This window comes from Chlorocebus sabaeus, chromosome 1 (genome assembly GCF_047675955.1).
Source record: "Chlorocebus sabaeus isolate Y175 chromosome 1, mChlSab1.0.hap1, whole genome shotgun sequence".
NCBI classification, from domain to species: Eukaryota; Metazoa; Chordata; class Mammalia; order Primates; family Cercopithecidae; genus Chlorocebus; species Chlorocebus sabaeus.
In genome coordinates, this window is record NC_132904.1 from 42448249 (window position 1) to 42469098 (window position 20850).

Consider the following 20850-nt stretch of genomic DNA (forward strand, 5'->3'; position numbering starts at 1 on the left):
CTTCATAGAAACTCCAGTAATTAGATTTTTGTCCCAGCCTTCTTTTAGCTTTTCTGGGTCATAGTCTAGATCGTATGTCTTCCTATCTGATCCATATTCTGTTCAGAAATAGCAGCAAAGCACAGCCAGCCAGCACTATTCTTCTCCTCCTTAAATAGGAAGCTCAAAAGGAGTGGACGTCTGTTCTCATTTGGCTTGTCCCTTATAATCTGACCTTTCAAAGTGCTGGTTAATCCTATCACTGACCTGCTGATATGCCATTTTCAAGGGCTTGAAAATGTTACATATAAGCATAGGCTGATACAATATATTAAATTATATATATATGTGTGTGTGTGTTTTAGAAAATAAAAATAAAAATATATATACCTGATATATATCGTATTAGCTTATGCCAGTATATAATGATATATATATATATCAGTTAAATAATATAATTAACTTATATAGTTAACTGATATAAAATCTATGTTATAATTTTATTTATATATATGGCGCTGTCTTAACTAAGTCAGTATAATTAGAATGAAGATTAAGCAATTGCACTCATGTTTCTTTCTGTAGGATACCCAGTTTAACTAAAGTTGAAGAGAATGATCTTCCATGTAAATATTTTACTTACTTTACCTAAATTTGGATGCAGTTTTTAAATAATATCCTTATTATTTAATGGTATTAAGTTAATACCATTATTTAGATATAAGAAAATTGAAGCCGATAATTACTCAAAACTATGCCCAAGATTATATACCAATACTTTGTTGTAGACCTTGAATTTGAAGCCATGTCAGCTTAGACCCGAATCTAATTCTCTGTGTTCTCCAGCATGTCCTATACAATTTTTTTCAGCGAAGTCAGAATTTTTTAAACCAATCAAATTAGTATATGAAGACCAATGTGTCTGTGTGAATTTATCCACAATTTTCGTTAAAAATATAACTAATGAATGAAATGAACCAACCCATCTGCTGGTTGATTTATAATTAGTTTTTACAAAATACCATTGCTTTTACTCAAGCATCCTCAATTAATTGGAGCTACGGGGCCAAAATGACCACATAGTTTCATTAACATCAGTTGGCTTCCTCACTCTCCCCCCAAGACCTGACTTTATTCATAGCCTCTCAGTGTCATATTTGTCCTAGATTATGAAAATGGACTCACACCTCCAGCAGCCTTTGTTGAGAAGTATAACACCTCTCAGAGCTCCCAAAGGCTACCCTGGAATGTTTGATCAGCTCTAGAGAGAAGAGCTCTGTCTAAAGCAGCCATTCTTCTCAGGGATGGAGGAAACAGTTTCCTTAGAAACAGGAATTACAAAAGAGCTCTTAGAATAGCTACTCCTAAACTGAGGTTTTCTTCAGTCCCAGGTCTCAGTCTTTCAAGTAGAGACAGAATATGAATAGCGAGCCCAGCTGGACTTATGTAATGACATGAAGAGAGATAGCAATACCATTGCCAGCACAGACAATGTATTCAGGACTCAGCAAAGGGCTTGACACAGAGATGGCATTGAGCAGATACTCACTAAATACTTGAATGGATATATGATTTACCTGAATTTGAATGGCATAGTAAAGATAATTAAACAGAAATCAAAGAATCTTTGTCTAAATTTGATTTTGTCATGCATTACTAGCGTGGCTTTAAGCAATTTAATTACTTTCACTAGTTTATGTTTCCCCATCATTTCAATAGAAATGATAACTGTTGTTCAACAGATCAACCAGCAAAAGTTGTTCATGAATGTGAGAGTAGTTTCTATATTTCGAGTTCCTATATAAATATAGAATAGTATTTTTATATTCATTTTACCCTTATAGAAAATCTCAAGATGATTATATTCCCATAGCTATGAACAAATGTCTGTGGAAGTTTGCATGCTGTATTCTAATTGGTAACTTATTTTCATGTTTACACCACCATGCTGTGAGCATTTTGAGGACAGAAACCATGTTTTTATTTCTGTATCTCACATAAAGTTCTACATATTGTGTTCAACAAATACTTGTTAAATTAATAAATTGGATGGACAAAATATAAAAATGTTTTCAGATTTTCTTTTACAATCCTCCTATCTTTTCGCTGGATGAGAGTTCTAAGAGCATTGAAGAATAATTAGATTGGAAATTAGTAAGTACAATTCTATTTGAATGGAAAACTTTTCTTGTTTGTTACATTGTCTGTGACCTGAGACTTAAAGGGAGTTATGCTTATTTACAGGGAAAAGATTACACTGCTGCTCGCCCCAGTTGGGCTGTAAGTTCCATGAAGACAAAAACTAGGTTTGTTTTCCCTGTATTCTCAGTACCAGAGAACAATTCTAGCAGACGATAGAATACAGTAGACACTGAAACATTTTACTTTGCTTCTATTTCCTAGCAGTTGTTTAATGAATAAATGAATAATCTCTGAAAATTAGAAAACAAAAATTTTTGTAAATGAATTTGATATTCATTTAAATACATAGGTAATCCACGATTTATATAAGAATACATTTTACATACCTTGCTAATTTCAAATCCAAAGACTTCCTCAAAATATGCTGGCTGACTAATAAGCAATAAATAAAAAGTCCAGCTTCTGCAGAAGTTTGCAACAATTATTGCATAGACTGGCATGGATGTAAAAAACTTCCTCCATGGAGTCTTGAATTTCTGAAATTCCAAAAACAGAGACATTATGACCATTTTAAATATTTTCAACCTAAATGGGAATAATAGGTGCTTTGCATTTTCAGGATGTATATGACAGGTCATAAGTAAGAGGTAGAAAGATGTAGTGAAGCATTAATTATAACCACTCAGTTAATCTTAGCTACATAAGTAATCATTGGAAGAGAAAAAAATAGGATCTCAATCACTGCAACTTATTAGATTATTCCAGCTTTAGGAATACACAGGATTACATAATTATAGAAAATTGATTCCAAAAGCATAGGTCCTAGTTTCTGAAGTTTTTTTTTCCTTTTTTTAATTTTTTTAATGGTGATAGATCGTATCTCAGCAAAAACTTATTGCCACATCAGTGAGCTTGTGATAGCCAAAACATTTCATTTAAAACATTGATAATCCAATGTATTCATGAAGAGAAAGACATAAAAACTTAAGAGTACAGTATTCTAGACTAGACCCTACCTGAAGTCAATTATTCTACTACCAAACAATCTAAGTCAATTATTCTACTATCAATCAATCCATAAATTCTCTTGATAGCTAGTAGCTTTAACTATAAATTCTGTGACACTGGAGTTCAAGGTTCTACAAAACTCAGAACAGCTGGGTGAAAGCATTTGTCTATCCCCAGCGTACCTTCAGCACTTAACTAGTTACTTAAAATATTCAAAGCATTCAAAATTAACAACCTAAATATGATCAGATTTGCATATGACCCCTTTAAAAAATTAAACCTAATTATACTTAAAGTTTCTGTGTATGCCAAAATGTAAGCAAGTACGTATTCTCCTCCAAGACTAATATTTTTAGACATTAAAATATCTCTCATATTTCCCGATTATTTCTCAAGTACTTTATTTTGAACACCAAAATACTGTTTGGTGAGGAAACAGTGGCCTAAAATAACTTTGTTACAAGTTAACTTGGGATCCTTGACCTAACTAAATGACTGAAAGAGGAGACAAACATCTTTCACACTGATTTAACAATTATTCCTGAATGTAAAACCTCATAATTGCTAGTATTGGTTGTGGCTGTAATTAAGCCATTTAAAGATCACTTTAAATGCAACACAGTAGGAAGTTATGATGTGATCATAAATATATGAAAGGAAAAAAGAAACAAAAACAAAAATCTGTCCTAATAATATGTAATGAATACTGTGGCTTTAGATAAAAAATTTTAGTGGCAGCATCATAAATAGGTTCAAAAAGTACAGTTTTTAAAAAGAAATCAATATGTTCTAAGAAAATAATTCCAGATGAGTACATTCATTTCACAGATAATAAAAATGTCAGAAGACAGAAATGTCTGCATTATGGTATTATGTTAGCATAAGAAATGACTCCAGAATATTATTAGAAGTAAAAGAACTTTTCCCTGCTGGGCAAAGATCCTTTCATTCATACCAGGATCATCTTTCCTAAGAACTTTATTCTTTACATCATAAAGCACTTCATCAAAAGCAAGAGAAAAATATCTCATCTTATACCTTAAAAAATTGTTGGGGGATTAAAGGGAAGATTATGGTATTCTGATGATGTCCTATTTATTGAACTGGCTGTTTATGTTTGGTTTATACAAATTAAGCAAGCTGATTGTTTACTATTTGCGATTTTTTTTCTGTGCATATGCTATATTTAAATCTATTTTTAGAGAAAAATAGATTTAAAAGACATTGCAATCAGTTGCAATGTGTGATTCTTAATCAGATTCAGATTCAAAACAAATAGCTAAAAATAAATTTGAATACAGGTTAGATATTAGAATGTAGACAGCATTAGAAATTTGAATACGATGTAGGTGTTAAATGATGATACAGAATTGTTTTTAATTATGTTAGGTGTGATAGTAGTACTGACATTGTGAAGGAGAATATTATTTTTCTAGAGATACACATGAAGTTTTTATGGATAAAGTAGTTTGATGTTTTATTTACTTTGAAATGGTTCATCAAAACAAAAGTGAAATAAATATGCAAGATGGTAATTGTTGCACCTATGTGGTGAGTATATGATATTCCTGTCAGTATTCTTTCTCCTTTGCTGTATATTAAATTTGTTCACAAGATAAAAGTTCAAACTAGAATACAAGTTATATTCCCACAAAATCTCATTTTAAAATTTACTTTCAAGCTACAGGAACATATGAAATATCAGTAAGAAGTAAAATATTGTGTTTAGAAAAGCAGTGAGATATAGGAAGCAGGGAGCTGGAGATTATCTGTGCTGTTTTTTCATTCTCCTGCTGTTCTTTCTGGGGTCATTTGTAGGAATTAGTTTTTACCTAGACAGAATTTCTGATTATTTTTTAAATTTATTTCTAATCTAGACATATGACCTCTCAAGAACTGGTAAATAAAAGAACATAATGAATTAATAGGATATAGATATAGGCTGAACACATTATTTTGGGGCTAGAAATCGAGGCTAAACTCAAAACTTGCCAGAAACCAATCTCCATTACCTTCTGCTCAAAATAACTGCAACTAGTGGGCACCACCCACTCCCATATCACCTCTTGTTTCTGAGTAGCCACCATAAGAAATTATTAGTCTATTTACAGAAGGAAACACAAAGGGGAAAGTTCTAATGCCAAGCTAACTCATGGAACAACTACACAGTAAAGGTTTGTTTAAACCATTGAAGTTCAACTTCTGAATTATATATGATATGGGATTTTTCTTATTCATTAAAGGCCAATTTGGCTCAGCAATAATGGGTGATAGACTTTTTTTTTTTTTTTTTTTAACCTAAGATGAGACATCAAAGACAGGCATTCTCTAACAAATGAAGTAGAGAATCTGAGCTAGAATCAACCACACCTAGAATAGGGAGGGAGAGGTGTTTGTTTTAAAAGAACAAATGCATAATATGTAAAGGGCATTGATTCTTCAATTAGTGTATGACATCTTCCAGCTCTTAGCATAAGGAAACTATCATTGTTCAGATCGCCAAATGCTTCAATATATCTAAATACACTACTTTTACTCAACAGTGTTTTTTTGTTTTTTGTTTTTTGTTTCTTTTTTATACTGAGTCTCGCTGTGTCGCCCAGGCTGGAGTGCAGTGGTGTGATTTCAGCTCACTGCAACCTCCACCTCCCTGGTTCAAGCAATTCCCCTGCCTTAGCCTTCCGAGTGGCTGGGATTACAGGCTCACGCCACCAGGCCTGGGTAATATTTTTGTAGTTTTAGTAGAGATGGGGTTTCACCATGTTGGCCAGACTGGTCTCAAACTCCTGACCTCAGGCAATCCACCCACCTCGGCCTCCCAAAGTGCTGGGATTGCAGGTGTGAGCCACCACGCCCAGCCTTCTTTTTAAAATATAATATCGAGGGGCTTTTGTATTAATTACTATGTGCAATATATCAATGTTACATAGAATACAACATTTGCATTATTGAAATAGAACTATGTTTTCTCTCTTTTTAAGTAAATCAGAAGGAATCAAATCATCAGGAAAAAAGGGCTTCACAACATTGCCTTTATGATGCTTGATATTCATAATAATAATCCTGAAAGATAATGATATTTTATCAAAAAATAATTAAATTGTTATAATTATTTTATATCAGCTGCCTATTATTGGTGTTCTTATGCTTCAGTATCTCCTAAACCACAGATGACATAAATACACATGTATTAAACCTACATTTAGAATATAGCAGTCCTCCCTTAACCACGGTTTCACTTTCGGAAGTTTCAGTTACTACTTGCACAGTACAATAAGATTTTATGGGAAGCGGGGGGCACAGTTAACTTAAGTTTCCTTACAGTATATTGTTATAATTCTTCTATTTTAATATTAGTCACTGTGGTCAATCGTTTACCCAATTTACACATTAAATTTTATCATAGGTATGTGTGTATAGGAAAAACGTTATATGTAGGGTTCGGTACTAGTCACAGTTTTAAGCAACCTGGGGGGTCTTGGAATAGATCTGTTGAGGATCCAGGGGCACTACTGTATTCAATAAACCAAAAATTGCCCTTTTCATGACTGATTTGGATTTTTAAAATTTAAAGTGGACAACTATTTATTGTATTTGTTTAAATTATAGACCATATTGAACTGTTTAAAAATATTGTTTAGGTTTGCCGTTACAGTTATAACCCAGTGTACATTTTTAAATGCTTAAGAAAGGATAAAGGAAAAAAAATGACAGATGGAGGAAACAGCTATTATTCCTAAGTCAGAGAATATGGATGGACCAAAAAAAAAAATAAGTTATGACTGATACCAAATTACTTTTGCTGAAGAAGAACTTGTGAGATAGTTTGGTTGGTCAATGGGGGCGAGATGGGAATAAGATAGGAATATACACCATAATAAAGTTCTTACTTCCATTGCACCTAAAAGATTTGCACTCTCTCCAATGCTTTCTTCTATGTACCTACGTTCTTCATCTGTAATAGTAGGATGCTTTGCAGGACTTTCATAAGACACCAAAAGCCAAAACATGTACCAGACCATTCCAAAGCTTCCTGCAAGCAACAGTTCAGAAGGAGAAAGTCAAATCTATCACAAATACTTCCATTTAACAGTGATGTGCTGGAATAAAACTGCAATCATCTCATGACAAACACATTCTATTAGAAGAATTCAAGCTTATGTTTTTCTCCAACTGACGTTAGCCATCTTTTCTTCTCTTTTGCCATTATGCTTCAAACTTCTTAAAGGCCAGGCCTGTGGTTTTATCTCCTTGTCTCTATGAAATAGCACTGATATACAGTAAGCCATAAATAATTATTGTAACGGTGTAGTTTGGAAGGTATTCATTCATCCGACAGTACTTAGCAGTTAGCATTCTAGGCACTCTGGTTAAGTGCGAGAAATATAATGAACAAAACAAAATTCCTGTCCTCAAAGAATTATTCTGGGGGTGAATCCTTTTCTTTATTGCCTGCCTAGAATATACAAAAGTGGTTTCATTTCCAGAGAAAAGAATTGCTCATTTCCCTCTCCTGTTAGCACTTCCAGATCTGGCAAACAGACTATTAAATAAAACCTAGATTATTTTAGCATGAGTGCCTACATTACATAAAAAGTGGGCCTCTGTACTTAATGTGGTAACAACACTTTTCGTGACTGTATGCCATATTATTTTCACCACATAGTATTGCCTATTGATCCTTCTTTGGGCAGATGAAAGTTATAAATTCCAAGGCCCTAAACTGTAAATCCTTTTTCATCCTCTTCTCACCATTAAAACATGTCCTTTTTGTGCAATATAAATCTGTAAGCATTAATAGTAGCAAGAATTTCAAGTGGTTTATTCTAGTTTCCCAGCAGTTGACCATTTCATTTTTTTCCCTCACACTGTTCTCTTTGTCTCTTGGGTAACAATCTAAATGCTCCTGATCCCTACAACACTTTTTCTTTGGCCTATCCGATCTCTAAGAAGTGTTCCTGAACACCATACACAGCTTCTGATGAGCTGTGTCCCTTTTAATTACTCAACATTGAAGTAAACATGATTTAGGTTCAGATAGTGCTTAAAAATTCAGTATAATACAGTGTTTACAGAATATAACTCCCAGATTCAAATCCTGACTGTGTCACTCATTCGCTATATGATCCAATCAGTAACTAAATCTCTCTAAACTTCTACTACAAAATGAGATAATAATTCATTTTTATGGAATTATAGAAAAGTCAAAGGAGGTAATATATAAATCAACAAGCACAGTGGATGGCACAAAATAAGCCCTCAAAAAATGAGAGAGACTGTAATTTTGTAAGAATTATCATTACCACTAATGGAATTCACCTAAAGTGCCAGATATGCTGCTAATTACTTTATATGTATTATCCTTTTTAACTTAACATCACTATACTGATCTTATCTCTTTAATCTTTAAAATATGACAACTGAATGTGCGACTCCGGACCAAATTATTGTTACACACAGCAAGTAAGCATAAGCAAGTACTATGATATGACATTTTCAGATTATCTGTTTACATTTTGTATCATTTAATGATAAATATCAAATGAGATATAACTTGAAATAATGATATTGGTTGCTTATGAGTGCCTTGTTTAAATTTGTATTCTTACTTTAAGGTTACATATCTTCAATTAAGTAATAGAATAAGGCACAAAACAAAGTATTTAATGGATAGCCATATCAACTTGTGCAATACATCCTACGAAACAAGTGCTTTTAAACTTTGTTGAATTATGCACTCCTTTGAAAATCTAATGAATGGTATAAATTAAAATCTGATTTTTAAAAATCTCCCTAAAGAAAAAAAAAGTTCACAAGTACATATATGGCTTGCAATTTAGGGCATTCATGGATCCAAAACCCATCCATGGCTTTTGAACCACAAAAAGTGTCCCTATGATAAGTGACATTTAATAACATTCTACAAGCCTAATAATTTGTTCTGATGAGAACATTTCAAAGTGGGAATGAATCAGGGCAAATTTAGAATCAGCCAGATACTGTTCTACCACATGACTTCATTAATATTTCAGATTCTCATGGCAATGTCCAAAGATGATATTAATCACTGACAAAATCAGTTGAGATCCAGCTTTCCTTTATTTTTCCTTTCCCATTATTAAAAAATGCCTCTTAAAAAGAAAGACTGTAGGGATATTTTAAAATAGTTACAAGGTGAATATCAAGAGTGTTTTAGATTTAGGATTACATATTTTATTTCAACATGGAGGCTTAATTGCCTTTAATTCTGGGGAAATGAGGACTGAGATATGCTGCTACAGCAGCTAACTGCTGATATTTCATCAAGGAATTGAATAGTCGCATCAGCACCACCATCCCCTCTCAGCTTGCTTCCCCCGTTCAATCTTGAAGAGGCAGAATCAGGAAAATGACCAAGAAGGCAATAGCAAAGAGAGGTGGGTGCTGCCTAACTCTTTCCTCTTCATCAGCTTTTAATCAAGAGATAATTTAATATTTTTTCATAATAAAGGACATAGATTTACTAAATGACAAAGTTCCTGTCAGCAATGTGGTTGCTTTTTAAAACAAGAAATAGCAATCTAAGAAAAATAACAGAGATTTAAGTGTTTTCTAATCCTCTCAGAATACAAGGAAAGGATTCTTAAGAGAAGAAAGTAAGTAAGTAAACATAGAAATGAATTTAGTGATTGATCTCATTGTCTGCAACCACTTTTCTTTCAGCCTATGCACATTTCATTTAACTCTATTGCATAGAAATATAACATACCATAGACATAAAACACTGAAGACCAGCCAGTGTACTGCACAAGAATGCCAGCTAAAGGCATTGCAATCACAGCGCCGGCATAGGAACCTAAAGTGTAAGGAAGAATGGGAGAAAGGTGAGTTAAATCAGTAGAAATTATTTATTTCATCTCACATCTCTTGGTTTATTCACAAAGACACTTGCACACTCAGGTATATGGGCCTCACACCCAGACAAATTCCCACCACCACCAAACATATAAATGTCTACATATGTACACAGATACACGGGATTACACAAGTGGATATCACCTACCTCCTACCCAAGACACGACAGATATTTAAAAATAATAATGGAGCCACGCTGACTGGCATGTGTCCTGCATGTCTGTGTGCTGAACTTGGGACAGAGTGTGCCAATACTAACCAGACACCTCAAATCTATTCTTGCCACCTCAAGCATGTATCTTCTTGTAGCAAATTCATGCAGTTTCAGGTTTGTGTAGTTTTTTCTGACTTCATTTTAATTTTTTTTTCTGCCAGAGGTCTCTTTATTAGAATCCATGATTGAGGGCATATTGCTTCAGTTCTCAATGCATGGCCAGAAGATATCATCAAGGTAAGTTATTACGTTTTTCCACCATGACAAATTTGTTTTCTTTGCTGTCCCATAAAACAGTTTAAAACATACTGACAATTCTCATGATAATAGGTAGCATTCATTAGCTTTTTTAGTGAATACCACCTGATTTACATCCCTTTGAATTTTACATAGTGGGTTATTTTAAAAAAAAAAAAAAAAAGGTCTTAGACATATAGGCAGAAATGGCAATATTTGTGCCCTGGGATTTAGACCCAAATGCATGCAAATTCAACCTCTATAGGTAATAATACTGCTAATCTTATGGCTTAAAGATACAGTAAAATCACAGCAGCCTTAATTTCCTATTATTAGGATTATTTACAGCAGTTCTAATATCTGATTTGGAAAGAGAATTGCTTTCTTGCCTTACTGCTCTGGTCGAAAGAGTAAAGCATGCATTCTGCCAGCATAAAATGACCTTAAATTACACTCATTGTCTTAAAATGTTTTAAAAGTTAACAATGAACAAAAAGTAGCTTCAGATTACCAGAAAGAGCTCTAGACTTTAAAATCTGGAATTGAAGCTTTAATATATGTTCATTAATTCTACTTCCCAAAATAGTAGTAAGGCCAGTTATGATCCCAAAAGTAAAAGTTCTAATGAATGGGAAATTATAGCCACAGTGCTTAGGAGAATACTTAAAGATCATATTAATTTAACTAATTTAAATTATAATAGTTATTTTCTATAGGCATTTTATTCACTGTAATTCAAACATATACCTGTATCAAATAAAAATTCTGAGAAACTGTTAGATTTTAACCCCAGACAGAATTCAAAGTAAATTTAATATTTATTCATAAAAATAAATACATAGTCTAATTATGTTTTTATCTCTATAAACGTGTTTAAAATTTATATTTTTATATTTTTGTGTTTAGGTAGAATAAAAAGAAAACTCTGAGGTTCTCAAAAAAATGTACTACAGTATAAGAGTATTATAAAAACCACTCATGAATATATTTGAAATCCTAGATGAAATGGATCAATTCCTAGAAAAATACAAACACAAGAATAAATAGAAGATTTAAGCAAAACAATAAAACTAAAGAAATGGGAATGGTGGTCAAAAACCTTACCACTCACAGATGTGCACACAAAACCCAGATGGTTTTACAGGTGAGTTTACCAAATTGTCAATTCTTATTCAAGTTGTTCCTAAACTTTTACGCACCACAGCTGCATCTGCACACAGTACTCACCACAGAAAGAAGTGGTTGCCAGTCTACTCCTCTCTAGAGGTGGGGCCCATTTGCTCCATATCCCATGACATGCTGGGTAGGTAACACCCTGTGATGGAGGAAGATACACATCACCATCACCATTTAGCAACAAGAGTCTTTTTAGTATCTTGTTCAAATCCTCCCTGGCCTTCAGACTTCTTTCCACCTCAATTATTATTATTTTTTTTTCTGATTAAGGTAAAAGAAAAGACTATATATTAATCAATTTATCTGCAATTCTGAACAGTTTGAAAAAATTCAGGAGATCATTTTGTAAGGCATTAAATTCAGTAACTCCCAAATATAAATGTCTATACAGAGAAAAGTGAAGTTTAGATCCTTGGAGCTCACACTTCCTGAAAGCAGCGTCTAACATTTAAGACCTTAAAATAGTTAGTTTTTTCCTATTGTTTTGAACCTATCCTTTTTTTTTTGGAGGGAGAGAGGGGTTTTTGGCTTTTATTATTATTTTTTTTAAGTTCTGGGGTACATGTGCAGGATGTGCAGGTTTGTTACGTAGGTAAATGTGTGTCATGGTGGTTTATGGACCTAGCAACCCATCATCTAGGTATTAAGCCCGGCATTCATTAGCTCTTTTCCCTAATGCTCTCCCTACCCTGCCCTTCCCCGATAGGCTGCAGTATGTGTCGTTCCCCTCCCTGTGTCCATGTGTTCTCATTGTTCAGCTCCCACTTATAAGTGAGAACATGCAGTGTTTGGTTTTCTGTTCCTACATTGGTTTGCTGACGCTAATGGCTTCCACCTCCACCTGTGTCCCTGCAAAGGATATGATCTCATTCCCTTTTATGGCTGTATAGTATGAGAAAGGGTTTGTTTGCTTTTTTTGTTTCATTTTATTTTGTTTTGCTTTTATGTACCTTAATATTTTACATTATTTATCTATTTCCATTATACTCCATGGAAAGAGAAAGGGAAATTGGTAAGCCAAACTTGAGTTTTTAAGTAGAATTCTTTCAAAGTCTGCAGACTGATAGAGCAAGATTTGATCATTAGAATTAGCTGCCCCAAAAATGTATTCAATGAAATATTTAAGTGAAAACTCATATCATGATTCAAGGTCATCAGGAACTTACTTAGCATAAAACTCCCAAGATATTAATTCGTGGTTATCACCAGCAAAGGACAAATTCTAAAATTCTTATCATGACACATTAACAAAAGTCCCTGTCCTTTAAGTCAAATAGGCATTAAAATATTTCTTTAATCCCACTCAATTCTAGAGAGAAGGAGGTAAGTAGTGACATTCATAGCTTCATATCATTTATGGACAAAATATCTGATTGTCTAACATTTTCAGTGTTTCATTTTTTATTTTAACTGTATTTAGATACAACCTAATACAATATATTTATTTATAGATAAAGACAAACATAAACTGGTGGTTCTCAACTACATGCCAATCTTAAAACGACTTCACCCTGAAGTTACATACCTCAACAAGTCCCTGCAGTATTCTAACAAAGATGACACATCCATAATGCACTCTGGCTGCTGATGGAATTAGCATATTCAGGGTAGAGGTAAGAAGTATGGCAGCTCCGAAAACCCTGAAATAGAAAAGATGGGAACACTGTTTAAATGATTCAGCATCTTACATACACATATATACATTTCTCAGGTGAAATTAAACATTTAAAGTAATAAAAAAGTGTCAATAATTTTAAGGTGGATTATTTTTTCTAATATGTGTTCTGGACTTGACTGGCTACCCATTGTAAAAACACACATGGGCCATCTAGAAATTCTACATTTGATGCACCAAAATATAAAAGAAGGAGCCAATACGTTTACTATTAGTAATGAGCCAAGAAACATACTATTATTTTCTTTATAGACTTAGTTTAAATTGTAAATATTTAATAAATCAGTATATGTTTCGGACTCTATTTCAGTCTACAATGTAAACTGCTTAAGGGTAAGAGCTTGTTTTTCACATCCATTGTATCCTTGGCACTCAGCACAGTGCCTGACACACAGCTGGTAATAGTTGAAGAGTTACTGGAAATAATGAATGCATAAACAAAGTTATTCCTCACATTATGCAACTATTTGTAGCTTTCCTAGAAGCTGTACATATGTACATACATAGAAATTTTATAAACGAACTCGTATTTTAAATGTCCCAAGAAGTCTCTTGATTAAATCCCTTAGCACATGTTCTCGAAATAATGCAAATAATTATACTTATTATACCTTTCTCAGGTTTCTCATTTTTTTCTTCTGTTTGAGACACGTCTAGAGCAGCATACATACAATCATTCAAGAAAAAAATGCTAGAAACATCATGCCAAAGCTTGTATCCATCTATAAGTAAAAATTCCATTCCTTCGTTTAAAAAAAAAAAAAAAAAAAAAAAAAAAAAAAAAAAAAAAAAACTTCTGGTCAGGTGCAGTGGCTCACGCCTGTAACCCCAGCACTTTGGGAGGTCGAGGCAAGCGGATCACGAGGTCAGGATCTTGATACCAGTCTGGCCAACATAGTGAAATTCCATCTGTACTATACAAAATACAAATAATTAGCTGGGTGTGATGGTGTGCGCCTGTAATCCCAGCTACTCTGGAGGCTGAGGCAGGAGAATCGCGTGAACCCAGAAATCAGAGGTTGCAATGAGCCAAGAACACACCATTGCACTCCAGCCAGGGCCACAGGGTGAGACTCTGTCTCAAAAACAACAACAACAACAACAACAACAAAAAACACTTCTATAATGTTTATACCAAGTAAGAAAAGTATTCCTTTAGCTGGGTTACTTTATAACTATTTTCTTGCAAAGATGTAAAGATGTTTTGGGACATGCTAACTCCAATGAGCTAATCTATGTATTTTAGGCAAATTTTATCAAGTCAAACATGAGCCTTAAATTCAGTCAATGTTGGTTGCCTCATAGAAGCTCTAATCTTTCTTCTGGGCACTTTTAAGAGTTACTGTTAAAGACCTGGATTTCTGAAAAGGACCGTCTATGATTATTATTACTAATCTGCTACAGAAAGGTGAGAAATGACATCACAAACGGCAGTGAATTAAAACAACTCCTTTTCTACTGATCATATACTAGTCAAATAATTTTGTGTAAAAATATGTGTAACCTGTATCTGCCTTCCCTCAGTGGCTTCTCTCCTCTGAGATAAATGGTCACTCATGAAGTGAATATTCTGCTCCATTCTTCCACTGTGCTGTTTGCCCAAAATAGATGTCCCTTTGTTTTAAGCCAAAGATAATTTTGCATGCTAAGGTTTGAGGAAAAACATCTACCCAGGTTTATCTAATATGTGTGTGTTATTTTATTATAATTGTTTTAGAGGTATGATGCATAAATTTTATTTCCAATGAAAGTAACATTCTATCCTCACTTTCTCTCCCTTTTTGAAGGGTTTGTAAATACGATTGTCTTGTGATAAGCTGGTGAGAGATGAATATTACCCATTTTTTAGCTTAGTTTCTTAACCTCTTTATGATTGAAATTTGGGCCTAGATAACCCTTTGTTGTGGAGTGCTGTGCTGTGTACTGCATGACGATTAGCACCATCTCTGGCATTTATTCAGTAGGTGCCAGTAGCACACCCCTCCTCTAAGTTATGGCAACCAAAAATGTCTCTAGTAATTGTCAAATGTTCCCTGTGAGAAAAATCACCCCCTTAGTAAAGCTGAATCAAGTATGAACTGTTCATTGAATGTACACTATAGTCAGAGCTAAATTTAATGAGTGCTTATTCGACTTGCTAGATACCATATTAACACTTCACATGCCATAAACTCCACAAGCACCTAACGGCCCAGCAACATGGATATTATTCATATACCAATGTTATAGATGGAAAAACTAAACCTAAGATAAGTTAAATCACTAGTTCAGATTATTAGCTGATTTTAAATAGAGAAAACCTTTTTCAGATACAGTTCTGTTTTATTTAAAACCCAGTGAGTTTTGTCACTAGGATTTATACCTGATTATGCATATATTACGTAGTTAGTAATATACTTCAGCATTCTAACTGTAAATTTAAATAATAATCTTCACAAAGCCACCTGATATCACACTATTATTTCTGAAATAAAATGCTGATAGATTACTTTCAATGTTTACTTTCCATTCTTGCACTGAATAATATTTCTAAGTATACAATATAATGTCATAATTGAAATGGTTTTAATTTTAAGTTCCTTAATTTCTACATAGTCTCACTCTCACCCAGGCTGGAGTACAATGGCATTAACTTTGCTCAATGTAACTTCTGTCTCCTGAGTTTAGGGAATTCTTATGCCTCAGCCTCCTAAGTAGCTGGGACTACAGGCCCATGCCACCACGCCTGGCTAATTTTTTGTATTTTTCGTAGAGACTGCGTTTTGCCATGTTGATAAGACTCGTCTTGAAGTCCTGACCTCAAGTAATCCACCAACTTCAGCCTCCAAAAGTGCTGAGATTAGAGGTGTGAGCCACCGTGCCCAGCCTCTTAATTTCTTTGTCTATCTTTTTTCATTATTAGTGGCTACTGCACTTCAAAATCCATTGATTTCCTTGTAACTAGTTATGAATCTATCAAACTTTACAAACCTCATCTTTTTATTAATTTTATATAATTATTATTCTAATTAATATCTAAGTAATTAAAATTCTGATTGTCAAAATTCTTGCCCTAAATGGAAAGCCTTTACACTTTGTCTTGCCATACAGCCAAAATTAAAGCAGTCTCCCCATTCAATACTCATTCATGCGTTCACACTTCAAACTTCTGTGAGACTGTATTCAGAGGAGAGTATTGTGTGGAGGAGAAGGTAAGATTTACAGATCACTTACTGTAATTTCTCCATTTATATTGACTCATTTAATCCTCACAACAACTCTCTGAGTTGTTAGACTTTTCTCTCATTTTATGAATAAGGAAATTGAAACAAAGTGTGGCCAAGTAAAAAAGCAAGTAGTAGAGCTCAGATTTAAATCCATGGCTCTCTGACATAAAAATCTGTGCTCTTTCATTCACATGATGTCATCAGGCACTAAAAGAGGACATAAACAAATGGAAGAACATACCATGCTCATGGATAGGAAGAATCAGTATCGTGAAAATGGCCATACTGTCCAAGGTAATTTATAAATTCAATGCCATCCCCATCAAGCTACCAATGAGTTTCTTCACAGAATTGGAAAAAAACTGCTTTAAAGTTCATATGGAACCAAAAAAGAGCCCGCATCTCCAAGACAATCCTAAGTCAAAAGAACAAAGCTGGAGGCATCACGCTACCTGACTTCAAACTATACTACAAGGCTACAGTAACCAAAACAGCATGGTACTGGTACCAAAACAGAGATCTAGACCAATGGAACAGAACAGAGTCCTCAGAAATAATACCACACATCTACAGCCTTCTGATCTTTGATAAACCTGAGAAAAACAAGAAATGGGGAAAGGATTCCCTATTTAATAAATGGTGCTGGGAAAATTGGCTAGCCATAAGTAGAAAGCTGAAACTGGATCCTTTCCTTACTCCTTATACGAAAATTAATTCAAGATGGATTAGAGACTTAAATGTTAGACCTAATACCATAAAAACCCTAGAAGAAAACCTAGGTAATTACCATTCAGGACATAGGCATGGGCAAGGACTTCACGTCTAAAACACCAAAAGCAATGGCAACAAAAGCCAAAATTGACAAATGGGATCTCATTAAACTAAAGAGCTTCTGCACAGCAAAAGAAACTACCATCAGAGTGAACAGGCAACCTATAGAATGGGAGAAAATTTTTGCAATCTACTCATCAGACAAAGGGCTAATATCCAGAACCTACAAAGAACTCAAACAAATTTACAAGAAAAACACAAACAACCCCATCAAAAAGTGGGCAAAGGATATGAACAGACATTTCTCAAAAGAGGACATTCATACAGCCAACAGACACATGAAAAAATGCTCATCATCACTGACCATCAGAGAAATGCAAAACAAAACCACAATGAGATACCATCGCACACCAGTTAGAATGGCAATCATTAAAAAGTCAGGAAACAACAGGTGCTGGAGAGGATGTGGAGAAATAGGAACACTTTTACACTGTTGGTGGGATTGTAAACTAGTTCAACCATTGTGGAAAACAGTATGGCGATTCCTCAAGGATCTAGAACTAGAAGTACCATATGACCCAGCCATCCCATTATTGGGTATATACCCAAAGGATTATAAATCATGCTGCTATAAAGACACATGCACACGTATGTTTATTGCGGCACTATTCACAATAGCAAAGACTTGGAATCAACCCAAATGTCCATCAGTGACAGACTGGATTAAGAAAATGTGGCACATATACACCATGGAATACTATGCAGCCATAAAAAAGGATGAGTTTATGTCCTTTGTAGGGACATGGATGCAGCTGGAAACCATCATTCTCAGCAAACTATCACAAGAACAGAAAACCAAACACTGCATGTTCTCACTCATAGTTGGGAACTGAACAATGAGATCACTTGGACTCGGGAAGGGGAACATCACACACCAGGGCCTATTATGGGGGGGGGAGGGGGGAGGGATTGCATTGGGAGTTATACCTGATGTAAATGACGAGTTGATGGGTGCTGACGAGTTGATGGGTGCAGCACACCAACATGGCACATGTATACATATGTAACAAACCTGCACATTATGCACATGTACCTTAGAACTTAAAGTATAATAAAAAAAAAAAAGAAAGAAAGAAAAAGAAGATAATGGACCTCAGTGTAGTGGGAGAGGGAAAGAGAGACAAGTAGTCCAGAGACAATGTATGCCAAGGGCCACAACATAAGTACAGATAGAAAACAACAGAGACAAACATTCATCCTAGCTGAGTTGACCAAATCACAAACCTTTGGTAGGGAAACTTTGAAAGATTAATATAAAAAAGAAGAAAGACTTTCCAAAAACAAGGAATGGCTCAGCAAAGCTTCAGAAATGGAAGAGGTTTGCTTATGTACCAGAAACTAAGGAAGTATTGAAAATGGGTGAACATAGTGGCTCAGGTGCCTAGGAGAAGGAAGAACATCTAGAGTGGGATGCTGGATGAGGAGACTTTGAGGAAGTTTAGGTAGTCCAAGAAGGTGAAGGGTGAAATTCATCAGTCTGTGACATCTTGGAGATTATTGAGTTTGGGGTGACCACAGAGGGTGACAATTATGCCACTAAAGTGAGGTAAATATGAAGCTTACTGGGATTGAGGGGAGAGGGATCCAAAAGCTAGGAAGCAAGCGGTGGTTAACATCCATGTAAGTTCAGGCAAGATGAGGGCATGCCGAGGAGCAAGGGGTCAAAGTCACTGATGGTAGGAGAGGGCGGACAAAGCTGACAGAACGCTACAGTAATTTTCTTAGGACCCCAGTTTTGTCGCTTAATAATTATGTAACTGGTAAGTTGTTTAACTTCCCTAAATTTCTGCTTCTTTGTCTTTAAAAAGGACATCACTAGGTAATGGTTCAGAGCATGGATTCTTGAGTCAGACTGCCTGGGTTCACAGTTCATCTGACACTTATTACTTGAGTGACCTTGAGCACTTCATGTAACTTTCTGTGCCTCATTTCTCATCTAAACAATGGGAATATTAACAGAACCTCTGAGTTATTAGAAGTAAAATAATCAGAAGAATGGCTGGCACACTCTAAGCATTTAAAGAATGTTAGAACTTGCACTATAATAATACTAATATATTATATCTCTTAAGATTGCTATAAGGCTAAATAGAATTATGTACCTAAAGGACTTAGTCTGATGCTTGACACATGAAAATAAATTCATAACTATGAGCCAGTCAGGTAGAGACAGTAATTGTCAATGGTTATTGAATTGCTAGTGTGGATATCACTTCTAGATTCTTATTTTTACTGAACAACAATATTAGAAAGCTCTTACTGCTATCCTTACTTCACAGACAGTGTAATCATGTCCGAGTGAGTTAAAATAACTTGCCAAGGTCATATAGATAGTAAGTAGAGAACTAAGGTTGGCATTGCTTATCTGTTGTAGATCCTGGATATCTAATCACTAAGATCTACTTACTATAATAGCAGCAGAATGAGTAGTGGCATTAACAATGCCAACAGCAATATACAAAATAGCATAAACCTTGAAAGATGAAAATGTTATTGAAAGATGGATGGTAGTAGCAGTGGGAAGTGAAAGCAGAATTCTACCCCATCTCTCCTATGTTTTGAAGTAAGTAGTAAAATGAAGAGGCTCATTTATGAAAGTTCTGTACTTTCTTAAACAAAGTGTAGATTTCAATAAAGAAATGAAAGAAGTAGTGGAACTGAATATGTAAAAGAATTTTAAGAATATAAAATTGCCGGGCGTGGTGGCTAACGCCTATAATCACATCATTTTTGGGGGCCAAGGTGGGTGGATTGCCTGAGGTCAGGAGTTCAAGACCAGCGTGACCAACATGGCGAAACGCTGTCTGTACTAAAAACACAAAAATTAGCTGGGCGTGGCAGTGGGCACCTGTAATCTCAGCTACTCGGGAGGCTGAGGCAGGAGAATCACTTGAACCCAGGAGGCGGAGGTTGTAGTGAGCCGAGATCGTGCCACTGCACTCCAGCCTGGGCAACAAGAGCAAAACTCTGTCTCAAAAAAAAAATTATATATATATAGAGTTCTTTAGCACAGTAGTTTCTAGACTTTCACATGCATGATAAAAAACCTGGGGCCTGTTAAAATGCCGTTTGCTAGGTGTCAGAGTTTCTGACTCAGTAGATGTGTTTGGGGCCTGAGAATTTGCATTTCTAACCAGATCCCAGGTGATTCTAGTATTGCTTGTCCTGCTTTGGGAATCACTGGCTTAGCAGTACCATGCCAGGTATTCCCCCAGGGCATCACAAAAGGGGCAAATATGGGGTGAAGACCAGACCTAGAATAAACAAAGCTGGTCAAAGTTAGACACAGTGGAAATAGAGGGCTTACATTTTATTATAGAAGGGAGAGGCAAGTGTAGAATAGAAACACTGCTAAAATGGAAGATGTCCTTTAAAAAACACAAACTGATATTAGATTGTTAGATCAAAAATGAAAATGAAGTTCTCTGTTCTGCTTTTGACCATTCTTATTGACCAAATTGAGCAGCTGCCATATTTTTCTTGGGGAC

The 20850-nt window shown here is 34.9% G+C and overlaps 1 protein-coding gene across 1 annotated transcript in view; it reads right to left on the reverse strand.

Moving 5' to 3' along the window:
* The window catches only part of SLC17A6 (solute carrier family 17 member 6), a 43215-nt gene that overhangs the window by 6643 nt on the left and 15722 nt on the right, over positions 1-20850 (reverse strand). The window contains exons 4-8 of the mRNA XM_008004154.3: positions 13176-13290; positions 11702-11789; positions 9878-9964; positions 7020-7162; positions 2508-2657 (exon numbers count right to left, since the gene is read on the reverse strand). Of these exons, the coding sequence (XP_008002345.2) occupies positions 2508-2657; positions 7020-7162; positions 9878-9964; positions 11702-11789; positions 13176-13290 (583 nt within the window). The remainder of the gene's footprint in view (positions 1-2507; positions 2658-7019; positions 7163-9877; positions 9965-11701; positions 11790-13175; positions 13291-20850) is intronic.